We start from the raw sequence: 16,752 nt of genomic DNA, 5'->3' as shown, positions 1-16,752 counted from the left end.
GGTTAAGGAATTAATTCGAAATTTGAGGGGATATTGAAAGGGTTGTTGAACTTAAAATTTAGATTATTAAAAGAATATAAATATAATGTCTCAGGAACGGCTAAGAGTATAAGTTGAAACTTTAGAGTCTGAGTAAAACATATTTTGGAGATATCTGCTATATCCCTGGAACGAAAATGGGTTTCAAATAGTTCGTGATGACAAACTGTAAGTAAGGAGCGAGGAGGCTCAATAGCAACCAAAACCCTAAAAAAACGAAATTTCCATATATATATATATATATATATATATATATATATATATATATATATATATATATATATATATATATATATATATATAGTCCCCTCACACACCCTTTTTCCTTGAAGTCGTGTGACCAAAATTTTAAGGCAGCCATAATGTTCAGTATAGTTAAAAGGTATAACAACTATGTCTTTCATGATGATTCCTCGGAACCATCAGTTATGGCCGCAAGTTATCAAATTTACCCATTGTGTACATATAGTATTTGTTACAGGGAAGTATACTGACATTTTTCAGGAGAGAGAAGATATTTTCTGTAGATGGATTTTCTGCGGGGAAAATTTCCCACTAGGATGGAAGTTTCCGGGGTTGAGCTTTCCAGGGGAAATTTTACACGGGGGAAATTCGCCAGAATTCGCATACGAAGATCGTCTTATTTGTCTTACCTTGTCATTAGCGACTCCATTTTACCTGTGGAGATGCTTTGGGGGAATTGTCCCGGGGAAATTTTCAGCAGAGTTGGAATTTTCTCGAGGATTTTGGCGCGGCAGGGGGAATTTCCCACGGGAAAAATTCTACACGGGGTAATTATAACCTAGATAGGTTAATTAACTAGATAAGCGAAATTCTCCATGGAGAAATTTTCTGGGGGAGAAACTTTCCATGGGGGGATTTCCGGGAAGTATTTTCCGCACAAGAGGGGTCTCCCATGACCTTACAAATGACCAGGAATTAAATAAAACAAGTCTTTCTTTAAATTAAAGTTTGTTAGGGAGTATTTTTCAGGTGGAATCATCAGCAAGAAATTTTCCGGGGGGAATTCGCAGCAAAGATAAAATTATCCGGGGGCAAATTTAGAGTGGACAAATTTTATATGGGAGGAAATTTCTATGGGGGAGTTGCTCGTGGAGGGATAATCCACGGAGGGGAAGGGGCATATTTCCTGGTTTTATTTGAAAAACGATACGAAATTAATTATTCAGAATTAAATAAAGTTTTTCTACTGAAAGTAACGTGCAACATTAAAACTTAAAAAGAAACATATACCACGGTCTTGGCACAAAAGTTCAACCTTTTGTCTCAATTCTTTAAGAACGATTCCTGAAACAAAAGGGCTGTGTAATTAGAATCGAAACATTTTTTAAAAGTGCTTTAAAAACTTTAGCATGAAAAGAGAGGCATTGAGGAGGGGCCATCCTCCTAATATACGGGCTAATTTTTGTTCGTTTTAAGTTTTAATGTTGCTCCCTAATTTAAGTAGAAAAAACATTTTATACAGTTAATATTCTAACGACGCATTAAAATTTCTAGAGTTTTCTTTAATTGTCAGAAGTGATTGGAGCGCAATGTAAGAACTCCGATGTACATAGTGCCTTTTGATATAGCCCAACGTACCCTTCATTATAGCCTGAAAGTTTTAACTAAGTGTTGTTAGCCGTTCTTGAGATATTGTAGGTATATGATTTAGATACCCTAGATGCAGAAGTATATTATATTTTGACTTAGTTTTAAATCCACCTCAACATTCTCTAGAAGTTTCAACTTGTGTTGTATTCCCCATAATATGAATTAAACATGGAAAGTTTTGCGTGAAAAACCCTATATATGAATTGATGTGATTATTATCCTAAGCCATTAAGCTTGGGGACCCTAATCACTTTTTTATGGACCATACTGGCCTTCTTTAGGTCGGAAGAAATTCTAATCATAAACAATTCATGTTCTTACTGGTAAATTGTAAGGTAAATTTACTTCTTTTTAAAACTTACTTTTTAAAGGATATTTACTTATGGCTGTAACCATTACTGTATGTAAACATTGGTCAAAGTTTGTAACTTGCAGCCCCTCCCCCAGGGACTCTGGGGGGTAAGTAATCCCCAAAGACATAGCTGTTATGGTTTTCGACTATGCGGAACAAAATGGCTATCTCAAAATTTTGATCCGTTAACTTTGGGAAAAAATGAGCGTGGGAGGGGGCCTAGGTGCCCTCCAATTTTTTGGTCACTTAAAAAGGGCACTAGAACTTTTCATTTCCGTTATAATGAACCCTCTTGCAACACTCTAGGACCACTTGGTCGATACGATGATCCCTGGGAAAAAAAAAACAAACAAACAAATAAACACGCACCCGTGATTTGTCTTCTGGCAAAAAATACGAAATTCCACTTTTTTGTAGATTGGACCTTGAAATTTTTTCTATAGGGTTCTCTGACACGCTGAATGCGATGGTGTAATTTTCGATAATTTTCGGTGCGAGTTGTGATAATTTTCGGTGCGAGTTGTGTTAAGATCCTATGATTTTTAGGGGGTGTTACTCCCTATTTTCCAAAATAAGGCAAATTTTCTCAGGCTTGTAACTTTTGATGACAAAGACTAAATTTGATGAAACATATATATTTAAAATCAGCATAAAAATCCGATTCTTTAGATATATCTTTTAGCATCGAAATTCCGTTTTTTAGAGTTTCGTTTACTATTGAGCCGGGTCGCTCCTTACTACAGTTCGCTACCACGAACTGTTTGATAATCCTGGTTAAATAATCCTGAATATAAGAAATCTATTCTTCTGGTTCTTTCTTCTTTCTTTTCAGGCTACTATTACCTTTTATTCCTTTTTTTATCTTCTACTTTTCCAGTGAATTATGGCTTGTCTATTGAATATTTGATCCGCTTTTGCTTACTTAGGTGCTATCTTTAGTATGATTTTCTTTTTTTTCTTTAGTGTTTTAGTATCTAGCCTATTCTTAACTGGAACCTAGTAAAGAGCAAACCATTATTTCAAAGCTATTTTTCTTTTCTTGGATTAATTTTTAAAGAAACATAGTTTTTTTTACGGAGTTAAGAGCGAAGATTAACCCTAAAACAAAACAAAATTATATCTTCGGTGATTATACAGATATATCTAAAAACAAATAGCTCGAATAAACTGACTCGTGATAGTTTTCCAATAACTGTAAAATTCTAAAAACTAGCACTTTACTTAAAGCACGAAACTGACCCCAAAAAAACATGATTTTGTCTTGGGAGCAAAAATTGTATGACTAATTTGCACAATACTAATTTGTCAATGGCCTTATAATAACCATGGTATTGATAATTTTTAGCACACAATCACTTTTTTGCAAAAACTCAAGGAATCTCAGCTTTCAGTGAACATTAAGTTTTAAAATGGATTTTTTTTTTCAATTATAGTTGTAGCTTGTTAAAAGTTATAAATTTTAGGTACTATGGTAATTTCGAGGAATTAAGGCTAGTTTCAAGATAATAAATTGTAGTTTCTCAAATTTGAATAGTCAAAATTTTATCATAAAGAGTCCAGTTATGTAATTTTGAGTATTTAAAAAAAGGGTTAGAATGGGGTGTCTAAGGAAGCTGTAAAGCCACATAATTTTATCACTACATTTTATCTACAAGTCACCGCAGCACCAAGCTACATGAGGCCAACACAGCTACACACGCTTCTCCTCCATCCCAATCTATTCAAAGCCTCCCTCTTTATACCCAAACAGGGAAGTTCCTACTTCTTTTAAATCTTTCTTTGTAACATCCTCCCATCCCAGACGAGGGCGACCTGCTTTCCATTTAGCCATAGAGGGTTGGCCGAAAGGACAATCTTCGGCGATCTATCATCTTTCCTGCTCTTAGAGTCCTCTATCCTCTTACAGTTGAAAGGTGCAACGGGAAAGTTTGTAAGGGTGATTTATATTGAATCAAACAGTTCGTGGTAACGAACTGTAGGTAAGGAGCGAATCGACTAAGGAAAGAATCAGTTTATTATGCTGATTCCAAATATACAAAATTCATCAGCTTTAGTGCTACCCCCATTGTGACCGCCCATTGCACTTCCTGGCTGAAGGGCCATGAAAGGAAGATCAGCACCGCCGGTTTGGACCTTAAGGATCTTGTGCCGTCTTACTTACTTACTTTACTTAGTGCTACCCATCAAAAGTTGCGAGCCTAAGAAAATTCACCGGATTTTTTAAATTGGGGGAAACATCCCCTAAAATTTAAGAAATCTGAATGAAAACCACACCATCGTATTCAGCGTATCAAAGGGCCTTATTGTAGAAGTTTCAACCTCTTATCTGCAAAAATGTGAAATTTTGCTATTTTTGCCAGAAGAGAGATCTGGCAAAAATAGTGGGGTTTTTCCATAGGCTTTTCCTCTTCAACGCCCCGCTCTTTACGCTAAAGGTTTTTACTGTTTTAAGAGGTAGAGTTAAGAGAAAGAGTCAAACTTTAGCGTAAAGAGCGGGGCGTTGAGGAGGAAAAGCCCCTTTCATATACGGAGTAATTTTATATAAGGAAGTATGCGCATATTGCCTTTTCGTCAGTTGTACATCCCCCTCATCATGCCCTGAAAGTTTCCACTTAATATTCTTAAGCCATTTATAAAATTAAAAATCTTTATTTTGATCTGAATGTTTCTATTTCTCAAAATAACAGAAAAAAACGTTATAACCGAGATTACCGAAAAAGTGAATTTAATTCAAAGAAGATGCCTGCAGTATACTGATATGCTGCAGTATTGAACTAGCTCTCAAAGGGATTACACCTGTTTGAACTTTTGAATTGTTTGAACCTGATTCCTTAGCCATGAATTAATTCAGTGACTACAGAAATTGTGCAATCTGATACTTGAATTTATCACACAATCGGATTTTTGGCGTTTTGAATTGAGAAAATTAGATATGATAATCAAGTGTGATTTGTAGAGAAAATTGAATATAATTTGCCTGCACGTTATTTACACTTTTTAGTTTCGAGAAGGATTAGCAGTTGGGCTGACCTCGCACAGTTTGGACTGATTGTTCACTTGGATATATAGTGAGGTTCGGCCCTCACGGAAAGATAAGTTTCTTTCACTTTATAATCTTTCATTTACTAGGCATGAATCCTGCGAACATTAAAATCGGTGATTTATTCCTAGCCAAATTTGCGGACTATCCCCTCTGGCCAATTCGAATCCTAGAGGTAATGACGACGAAAACCGGAGACTGCAAATTTGCTGTTTTTTGCTATGGCAAAAAATATGTTTTTGCTACAGCAAAAAAGGAGCTGTTCCCTCTTCAACGCCCTGCTCTTTGCGCTAAAGTTCGACTCTTTCTCTAAACTCTAATTTTTAAAACAGTAAAAACTTTAGCGTAAAGAGCAGGGCGTTGAAGAGGGAACAGCCCCTTTCATATACGGGGTAATTTCTGTTCTTTTTATGTTTTAATGTTGCTCCTTACTTTCAGTTAAAAAACTCGTTTTTTTATTTAATTTCTGAATGTTTTTTATTTAATCCATATTTTGATTTCGGCTCTCCGCAGATGAATAATTAAAGCGAAATTTGCATATTTATTTATTTGACTAAATGGCTTTCCGATAGTTTTGATCGAATAATTTTGAGAAAAAAGGAAGGGGAGGAGGCCCAGTTGCCCTCCAATTTCTTGGGTACTTAAAAAGGCAACTAGAACTTTTAGTTTTATAACGAACGTTTTCATTAGTAAAAGATATATGTAACTTACGAATTAGCTTACGTAACAAACTTCTATATTCGTACGTTTTTATTATGTATATGAGAGGGTTCACTCACTCGTCAATACCTCGCTCTTTACACTAAAGCTTAAATTTTGTCCCCTGAATCACAAAGGCCGTAGAATAAACAGTTGAAATTACTAAAAAAGCTTTAGCGTAAAGACTGAAGTATTAGGAGGAGGTGAACCCCTTACATGCGTAATATTTTCTGTTCGTTTTAATTTTTAATGCTACTCCTTACTTTCAGTTGAAAAAACTTTTGCATATTTATTTTTTCATTGTTTTTTTAAATAATGCTAGAAAATGCTGCGCCCCCTTTATGGAAATCTTCTTGCCCCATGACAAATTCCTCCATGGAAAGTATCCCCCACATAACCCCCTCTTCTAAACCCCCTCCCAACCAAAAATCCCCCTGAAAACGTCTGTACACTCCCCAAAAACCATTACTATATGCAAACACTGGTTAAAATTTGTAACTAACGGGGAAGCCCCTCCCCCGGAGACTGTGGGGGAGTAAGTCGTCCCCAAAGACATAGTTATAAGGTTTTTCGACTATGCTGAATAAAATGGCTATCTCAGAATTTTGATCCGATGACTTTGGGAAAAAATGAGCGTGGGAGGGGGCCTAGGTGCCCTCTAATTTTTTGGTCACTTAAAATGGGCACTAGAACTTTTCATTTCCGTTCGAATGAGCCCTTTCACAAAATTCTAGGACCACTCAGTCGATACGATCACCCCTGAAAAACAAAAACAAACAAACAAATAAACACGCATCCGTGATTTGTCTTCTGGTGACAAAATTCCACATTTTTGTAGGTAGCAGCTGGAACTTGTACAGTAGGGTTCTCTGATACGCTGAATCTGATGGTGTGATTTTCGTTAAGATTCTACGACTTTTAGGGGATGTTTTCCCCTATTTTCTAAAATAGGGCAAATTTTCTCAGGCTCGTAACTTCTGATGGGTAGGACTAAACTTGATGAAACTTATATATTTAAAATCAGTATTAAAATGCGATTCTTTTGATGTAACTATTGGTAACAGAATTCCGTTTTTTAGAGTTTTGGTTACTATTGTGCCGGGTCGCTCCTTACTACAGTTCGTTACCACGAACTGTTTGATATTGCTCCTTACTTTGTGTTAAAAAAATGTTGTTTTTTCAACAGTTGATTAACAACAAGGTTTAAAGAAAAACAATTTGTGTGTATACAATCGAGGTATTTCGACGTTGGAAGGAGTTCCCTGTGGCAGAAGAATCACCTGCTAAACGGGGAAATTTTGGTTTTAGGCTTGGTAATTTGCAGAAGCATATCTTGTTTTAATCAAATATGTTTGGCTACCAAAATTGGGAAGCGTTTTACGGGTTTAGTTACTAAAAAAATCAGTCTTTCATATAAGACAAAATATTTCCTTTGATTTATAGCACGTATTAATTTAGCTTTTAAGACCTAATACAACAGCTTCTAATATAATCAAAAATCGAAACTATTCCCTAACATAGTCAAGCTCAAATTTTAGATTTCGCATAAGAAGAACTTACCTCCCTCGAAGCAAAAGTGACAAAGTTTCGATGTTCGTGACTTTTTCTTCGGCATGATGCCTGTGGTCTTGGATCTCACGAAATTCTTTGATACACCCAACTGTTTTTTTAAACTGCTGCTTTGAGACTTTTAAAGGCTTGAACAGAGTTTCATAGACCTGCAATAGACATTTAGCTGGAATTCTTAGCATTCTTGGGTTACTTGAAAAATGTGATGAATTTCAAATTATCTATCTGTATATTTAATTCTAATCAAGTTTGCTTCTGTCTTTTGTTTCTTAATCTATCCTTCCACCGGTCTCTAGTGATACAATTTCTTATTGATACAGTCCGATTTGATCAATATTCCTAATTGATTTCTAAAGTGATATGCTTATTATTTGGGTCGTAGTCCTTTTTTAATTTTCCTTTCTGGCTTTTGTTGTGTTCATTTCTCTCTTTTTAGCGTTATTTTCAGTTTTTTTTGGTTGTAGATGTAAAATATCGGGTTTCCGGTTCAGTCACTAATAAAGTATCTATCTCTCCTTCCAGTGATCTTAAAGTTCAGTGCCAATGATATGCTCCAATAGAAACAGAGGATGTAAGTTCAGGCTACTCTGTGGTAATGATAACCGGTGATTTGTACTTTCAACTGCGATGACCTGGGCACTGTCATTACCATGTCAGATCCTTGATATTTTTGCAACCATAGCAGTACAAATAAAAATTTCGTAAAATTCCCATCAAGTTGATGCAATCCAGTGCAGCATATGATGTAACTTATTAGCGGAAGAATGAGCTGTCGCCGAAGCAAAGTAATTCCCCAGATCATATACAGTTGGGGCCAAAGAGACCTACTAGACAGATATTCCGAGTTTCAGGACAGATATTCCGTTGTGTAAGAGTAGCTAGAATCATTTGAAATTCAGTTTTCACATGACTACCGTCAGGCTTCCCCCGAGGAATGTTACGGTGCTGGGATTTGTTGGTCTAGGTGCTACTAGACTTCTTCGAAGTACTACAAGACTCCCAGCTACTAAAACCTTGATTCAACACCCTATGTGCAAGCAATAGCTCTGGAGGATTTGCTTATGTTTTCTTTTTTTTAAACAAATTACCCAAATTATGGAACCTTGATACTGCCTTAACTGTAAAAGTCAGTGGTCTAACATTACTTTGGGAAAGTTCTCTTGATTTCTGATCATTTTTTAACTCACACCAGAAATCTCTCCTTTGCGAATCCTTGTCCCAGACTCCCTCCCCTCTCCAATGAAAAGCCTTTCTCGCAGAAAATCCTATGGAGAATTATTCCTGGTAACATCTCCCAATGGAAATTTCTCCCTTGAAAAATCCCACTCTAAAGAAAATTACCCCAGAGAATTCAAACCCCAGTGAATTCAGACAATGCCCCCAGAAAATCTTCATGTAGAAAACTGAGTTCAAAATCAACTCAGATTCAAAATCAACTACCATGTGCATGATTAGTCTTTCCAAAGGAACCAGGACAACAAGTCAGACTTTAGTGTAAAGAGCGAGGATTGAGGAAGGAGCAGCCCCCCTCATATACAGAATAATTTCTGTTAGTTTTAAGTTTTAAAGTTGCTGTTTCCTTTCAGTCGAAAAACCTTACTTTTTTATTTAATTTCCGACCACTTTTAAATCAAGTCAGGGATTCCCTTCCCCGTAACACATTTATCCTGGAAAACCCCTCCTTGAAATTTTCCTCTCCACGTGAAATTATCCCCATGAAAAAGCTACCCCATCCTCCCTGCACAAAATTACCCCGAAAAATTTCCGATTGTTTCCCAGTAACAAATACTATATAACAAAATTGGCAAATTCCGTAACTTACAATCCATTCCCCAGAAATTATGGACGGTCATGTCATCACCAAAAGCATGGACTTTCAACTATGATGAATCAAAAGGTTGTCTTAAAATGTTGATCTGATATAAAATGGGCGTGGGATGAGGAGGGGTAGTTACTCTTCATTCTTTTGATTCGCTTAAAAAGGGTACTAGGGCTTATGCTTCCATTCGAATGAGCTCTCTCCATTTCTTCTGAGACAATTGATGTGATCTGATCACCACTGAGAAAAAATAAAAATAAATACGCATCCCTATTCTGTCTTCTGGTAAAAAAAAAATACAAAATTCCCCATTTTTGTAGATGGGAGCTTGAAACCTCTAAAGTAGGGCTCTCTAATATGCTTATGCTGATGGTGTGATATTTATTATGATCACTTATCCCCTTTTTCAAAAATCAGGCAAATTTCCTCAAGCTTTTAGCTTTTAATGGATAACATTAAACATAATCTTATATAGGCTGTTTGGAATCAGCATGAAAAGACAATTCTTTTGATGATTTCGATTTTGCGCCGTGTCGCTTCGATTTCGCTTTGCGCCGAGATTGCGCCGTGTCGCTCATCTCTTACACTTCGTTACTATAAGCCGTAATATTCTGTTTTGCATTGAGAAGGGCTTATCAGAAATCTTTAAAGAACGTCTGCTTTGTTTTTTCGTTTTATTCTCTGGTTTCAAAATACTCTCGTCTAGTTTTGTCTAGTTTTTTTTCCATATTTTCTTCGTTTTTGTTTTACGCCACTCTACCCAGGCTAAATAGAATGTTTCCAGTTCTTCTATTGAATTATATTTTTAGAATAAATTGTTTATATTGTTTAGAATAAATTCTAAACTTTCATTAAGGTGTCAATAAACTAAAATATTAGAAATCTAATTTCTAAGAGTCTAATGAAAAATGGATGGGAATCAATTCTAAACTTGTATTAAGGTGTCAATAAACTAAGATAAAGTATATTTCTACCTATCCACTTAGGTACTTTCGGACAAGCATATACAGGGTTCATTGCCTGAACACTTTTGCCAACTGGTTTCCAAATATACATATATCCAAGATATTTCGCATAGTTGTCCTTGCGTAGGTTGATTCTTCTATAAAAATTTGCTATTTTCTTCACATCAGGTTTGCTAGGCGCGGCTTTTCTTTAATTTAAAATTGACGAGTGCGAGATGAAGGTTAAATATACTGAGATTCGGCCTCCTTTCTGTGTCATACAATGGGAACAAAGCTCATATGTGTTAAAAGAATGATTAATTAGAAAATTTATGTTAATTGTTGCTTACATGAATATTTTCACTGGAACAAATGACTTTGACCTTAAGAATTGGGTTTAAATTGAACGATGCCTAGAACATTCACTCCAAAAATTATCTAGTTCCGCTTTAAAGTTTTTAAAATGTACATTCTGCATTTTTTCACATTTTTGCTCAAAACTTTTTTTTTGATCCTTAGATCTTAATTACCCATATATGAACTTCTGCTTTGATATTTGACTGAACAAAATTACGGGCGTTAGGATTTAGGCTGAATATAAGAAATTAAGTGACTTTTTTCGTCTTTTTCTTTTTTAGCAAAATTCATAGCACCAGGTCGCTATAAATTTAGGGTGCGGTAACACAGTAGAGGTGTGTGCTGAGCTTCGTATTAAAGGAATCAATACACTCCTTCAAGACGCTATTATAAGTTACGGTGCAGTGTCTCCCAGTGCTGTTCTTCAAATACTCAGTCCGTGGTGTCTCCTCATGTAGGCACGCTACTCTGACCTTACCAATTTTCTGCATGTTTGCCAAGTTGGCTTGGCAAACGATGGAACAGGTAGAGATAGCCCGTCAGAGAAAGAATGGTGCATGCATCATTGTACAAAATTGGAAAATAGACACTGACGGTGCATCTAATCTCTCATTTAAAAGTTCTAAAATATCCAAACAGTATTACAACACCCCCTTCAGGACATATTTCGGATTCTTTGAAGTGGGGCGGCAGGATTCGAGGAGCACCTGAAAAAAACCTGGTATTTCTCTTAACCTTCTAACCAGGCCTTTCCTCAAGCTACATGTAAAAAAAAAATGTACAGAAAAAAAATGTAAAAATGTAAAAAATGTACAAAAAAGCTACATGTAGAAAAAATGTGCATACCTAATTTGATGTTTCCTCCCTAATGTGCGGAAAGAAAACAAACGCCATGAATTTGTAACAGATTTTTAAAAGAAAAGACAATAATTATTATCGTTGTTTATGCTTTGCTATGCTTTATGCTTCATCTACTGATTTTATGGATAATTTTACTTGATAAGTTGAGTAAAACGTGTACAGTTATTTAGAAAATTTTGGGATTTTAGAGGGGAAGTTTGAGCTCTAAGGCCCCCTTTTTACGTCCGTTGTTACATATCATTTTTTCATAATTGAAGTTTTATTGTCATCAAGAATGTAAATTGGATTGTCTTCAAACTTTTTTCCAATTAAGATTTAAATTCTAAACTTCTTTGGTTTGTTGCACAAATTTCATCTAGGTACATGTATCCAGGGTAAATTATGCATTCGTAATTCATTCACCCGGGAAACAATTGTCTGGGATTCAGGCCAGAAATTACACATAGACTCGCGAAGCCCGGGCCTAGGAACACCATAAAGCCAAGAGGCACAAACAAAAACATTGAGCGACTTTCTTAACAAAAACTGAACTGATGTGATTTGTCGTCAAAATGTCAGGTATAATCTGCTGCTGCGCTGCCTGTTCACGGAAAAATTATTTTAAAACAACACATGAATTCCTTAGCCGCTTACAAACTGTCAGATATCTTCCAAGAATGACAGTTGAGAGCTAAGTATCACCTCTCTTGCATTACTTTGGCCCATCACTCATCAGTTACCTTCTGTCCAGGGCTTCCACTATCCCCAAATTTTCGGAGATATCCCCGTAAATCTCTGTGTCTCCCCGATAAACAAATTCTTGGGCCTAGGGATGCCAAAGTCTTAAGTCTGGCCCTGCTGGGAGTGCAGTCATATAGATATGTTAGAAAATCATCTTTTTGTTCTTAGCTCTTAGAATATAGCAAGGGCTGTTACTTCCATCTAAATTTTATATTACAGTAATGGAAAGAGAGGCGTTCCTTGCCAAAATGTGGGCAGGAGACCGAAATAAATTCAGCAATATAATTTTGCTGAATATTTTATCAATCGACACCAAAAATTCAATAAAATTGCGGTTGTATCAGTAAAAATATAATAATCACAGAAAAACCCCCTTATAAATCGTTAAAGTTATGGGGTTTCACACTGAATTTTAGGGACTCGACTATTTCTATCGACTGGTTGAACACATTCCCGTGGGGGCTTCAATACCCCTACCTATTTTTGACGACTCGGCAGGGAGTACATGTATAACAAGATAATGGACTATTCACGGTGAGAGCATGATCATTTTCCTTCATTTTCTTTGTTATAAAAAAAACCCAAAGATACCCAAAGCACTGACCTTATTACCCTTAAGGTTTGTGTTACAGTATGTTTCAATTTTTTTGAAATATTTCTATTCTTTATTATTATTATTATTATTATTATTATTATTATTATTATTATTATTATTATCATTATTATTATTATTATTATTATTATTATTATTATTATTATTATTATTATTATTATTATTGTTATATTTATTGCCCACCAACATACAAAAGTATAAACAGCAGAGTACAGAGAAAAAAATTAATAAACAAAGCAGAAAAAAAGTACACGTAAATCAACAATAGCAAGTACAACAGAGCTAATATAAGAAAGAAAAAAAAGTATAATAAAATAGACTAACAGTTCCGTAGAACAGACGAAGTAATGCTGAACTAAAAACTAGAAATGTTTACAAAAACAGCACAGACCACCGCTCATTTTTCACATTCATCATTATCACCATTTGTTTTTAGCGCACAAAGATAACACAGATAACATTAGATAACACGGAGAAAAGAAAAAGGAAACGAAATTAACAAAACGACCAAAAAATAAAAACTCATCACACCTCAGGGAGAAAAAAACGAAAAAGAGGGTCATAATCACACAATCTAATCCACGTGCTTTGACACATAAATTTAATAAGATCCTTAATTTTCGAAGGCATATCTAAATACTCAAATCGTTCAAGTATATCCCTATTGCAATACCACCGTGGTAAATAAAGCAAACAGTTTGCAATATTTAAAATATGCTATTCGAATTGTGGAGAGATGCTTTTTCCTAAGTAAATACGAGGTACTGGACAGAAAAAGGATTGCTGGTGAAGCAAAACTATGTTAGAATCTGCAGTGACCCTTTCGATTATATCTGCTTATGCGCAATATCTTTCCATAAGCAATATGAATATTTTTAATAGCACCTTTGATTAAATGTGGACATATAAAATATAATGAACTTCCAAGAGAGATACCAAGCCAATTTACTTGTGAAGAACATGGAAGAGAAATATTTTCAATAACTAATGGGGCTACAGTGTATTGGCTATTAAAACATATAAACTCACACTTTGGAGGTTAAAAGAAAGTCTAACAGACTCAGGAGATGACTTTGAATGAGAAAAATTTACCATTCAACTTCTACGACTCCCGCTTAATAGAAGGAAATCATCAGCATATGCAATATGCGATAACCCAAAATCACCGTAAAACACAGAAACTGGCTATAAGCGAAAGCCAGACGCTACAACACATTTAAAAATATAAGCTTTATATTTAAAGCATAATAAGCTTTGCAAGAGCTTAAACTTACTTTATCAAACAGTTCGTGGTAACGAACTGTAGTAAGGAGCGACCCGGCTCAATAGTAACCAAAACTCTAAAAAATTGAATTTTGAAATCAATAGCTACATCAAAAGAATTGCATTTTAATGCTGATTTTAAATATATAAGTTTCATCAAGTTTAGTCTTACCCATCAAAAGTTACGAGCCTGAGAAAATTGACACCATCAGATTCAGCGTATCAGAGAACCCTACTGTAGAAGTTTCAAGCTCCTATCTACAAAAATGTGGAATTTTGTATTTTTTGCCAGAAGACAGATCACGGGTGCGTGTTTATTTGTTTATTTGTTGTTTTTTTTTCCCAGGGGTCATCGTATCGACTAAGTAGTCCTAGAATGTCGCAAGAGGGCTCATTCTAACGGAAATGAAAAGTTCTAGTGCCTAAGAGAAAGCCATTTAGCCAAAAAAGGAATTAATATGCAAATTTCATCTGAATAGTTTACGTGTGGAGAGTCAAAATCAAACATGCATTAATTCAAAAACGTTCAGAAATTACATAAAAAAAACTAGTTTTTTTAACTGAAAGTAAGGAGCGACATTAAAATTTAAAATGAACAGAAATTACTCCGTATATGAAATGGATTGTCCCCTCCGCAATCCCTCGCTCTTTACGCTAAAGTTTGACTCTTTGCCACAATTCTGCTTTTTAAAACAATTAAAAGCTTTAGCGTAAAGAGCGAGGGATTGCGGAGGGGACAATCCATTTCATATACGGAGTAATTTCTGATCGTTTTAAGTTTTAATGTCGCTCCTTACTTTCAGTTAAAAAAACTAGTTTTTTTTATGTAATTGCTACTAAGGTTTAAGGCGGTGAATTTTAGCTACAAAGTAGGCCTAATACGAGCCTAGGGGCGTCATAAATCATAAGAACAAGTTAAAAAAAAATACTTACCTCATTCAACTCAGGTGGTAGACAGACTGGTTTCAAATACCATAACATAGATGCAATGCAAATTAAATTAATTCCTGATAAAATAACGTTCCAGAAGAATGTATCAAATGCACATAGAATGAAATATCCCCATAGAGAAAAAAACACACAACCAGTGGCAACCATAAACCTCAAGTATAATAAACCATAAATTGAATTCGGTGCAAGGTATGAAAATAATAGAAAAATATTCGCAATATGAAAAAAGTAGTGATTCAATGGGCCCCACTCGTCACAAGGGGTACTTCTGGACCAGAACATTGGCTCCCACCATTCAGGGACGCTTGTATTTTGTGTGAAGTTCATCTTTGGAATTAGACTAAAGGGATCTCCCTCAATATCATCCACATCGTTAGTGCTATTATTTTCTAATGCATCCAGAAACTTTTTTGCTTCATTTCCATTATCCAAAATGTCAGTTAGATCTATACCTCCTCCTGGCCCGTCTCTATGATTCTCGTTATAGTCTACATCAGAATATCCATCTTCATAATCTGAAGTACTCTCACTTTCCTCATATTGGCCAGAAGCACAGTAGATAAAACATAAAATAATAAACAACCTCATTTTTTCAATCTAATCGATATCTGATTTCATTTTACGTCCGCACAGATTGGATGCAAAACATCTTCTGAAAAATTCTCGCCGCCTATACGCTTTTGCAAGGCCATCGGCTGGATCAATGTAATTCTGCTCTGGAAACTATGATACCGTCGTCATTACCAGGAGGAGTCATGAGGGAGATTTCCAAAAGGGTGTAACAGTTTATGCTTCACTTTAACATTATAAATGCTACCTTACGATAGCATATTAATAGGAACTTTTGAAAGCTGCTTGATATATAAATCCTCTTTTGACACTGAATCAATTTAAAAACAAAAAATCGTATATAGATCCCACTTCAAGAAACAAAAACAGTCATGTTATTCTCAAAAATGAAATAAAAGATGAAAAAATGAAATGAAGTCTTTATTTCGAATGTCTCTTTGTTGAAAATCTATAGATCATGATAAACAAAATTGTAAATCAAGTTAATTTAATCGATTAGATGTAGCAACCCTTTCGGGGAGAACCAGTACGATGTAGACTCCTGAGATTTACAAATTTATAAATATCCCAAAGATATGACCACTTGCGATATTGGCCCAAAAATTGAAGTTTTTTTTTTATTTTTCACCCTAAGCACATTTTTGTCTCTTGGTCTCTCATTGAAATTGTCAATAATGGTGCAAAAAGGTCATTTTACTTAATTTTAAAGAATGTTTCACTATTTTAATCAATATATATATAGGTCATAAACGGCTGTCTGATCCCAGGACATATCAGGCTGACTTACAAAAATAGTGTAATTTATTTACGGGACATTTTTTTTTTTTGGGGGGGGGGGGTATTCAATGAATTGAAAGAAAAAAAATGAAGTGAAACTTGTTCTTTCCAAAATCTCTCTGTTGCAAAAAAATAGATCATTCTAAAATTATTCAAACTGTAAATATTAGATGTAAAAACCATTTCGAAGAGCATTGGGAGAACGTAGGACCCCTGAGCTGAAAAATTTACAAAGTCCGCCCAAGAATGGGACAATTTTCTATATTGAGCTAACAAACATAACGTCAGTCAACACACACACACACACAACACGTGGCACTACGTGGCACACAACACACACGTGGCACTTCGCGCCACCCTAACACCTAGTTGGTGGGGGCGCTTCTCCACCCGCCCCCCAAGCCCCCCCCCCCCCCGCTCGCGTAAGTTGTTACGCGCCATATTAGTTTCGCGCCATTGTAGTTATGTCCCTGTGTCCCACCTTTGAATATATATAGATATATATGTCTATCTATATATATAAAAATAAGTTGTCTGTCTGTGGATCAGGTGACGTCATGTTTC

General features: G+C 35.4%; 1 protein-coding gene across 2 annotated transcripts in view; it reads right to left on the bottom strand.

The window, feature by feature from the left end:
• Nucleotides 1-15,508, bottom strand: part of LOC136039358 (blood vessel epicardial substance-A-like) — a 44,979-nt gene extending 29,471 nt beyond the window's left edge. Inside the window, exons 1-2 of one of the 2 annotated variants that reach the window (XR_010620426.1) lie at nucleotides 14,824-15,508; nucleotides 7,305-7,462 (exon numbers count right to left, since the gene is read on the bottom strand). Coding sequence is in view for 1 of the 2 variants with exons in the window: in XM_065723018.1 (XP_065579090.1) it covers nucleotides 7,305-7,462; nucleotides 14,824-15,429 (764 nt within the window). In the remaining variant the exon portion in view is untranslated. The remainder of the gene's footprint in view (nucleotides 1-7,304; nucleotides 7,463-14,823) is intronic. The other variant, XM_065723018.1, reaches the window with a different exon arrangement.
• Nucleotides 15,509-16,752: the final 1,244 nt, after the last annotated feature.

Source organism: Artemia franciscana, chromosome 19, assembly GCF_032884065.1.
Source record: "Artemia franciscana chromosome 19, ASM3288406v1, whole genome shotgun sequence".
Taxonomy (NCBI): Eukaryota; Metazoa; Arthropoda; class Branchiopoda; order Anostraca; family Artemiidae; genus Artemia; species Artemia franciscana.
Note: the sequence above shows the minus strand (reverse complement) of the source record. Positions and strands in the feature narration are given on the sequence as shown.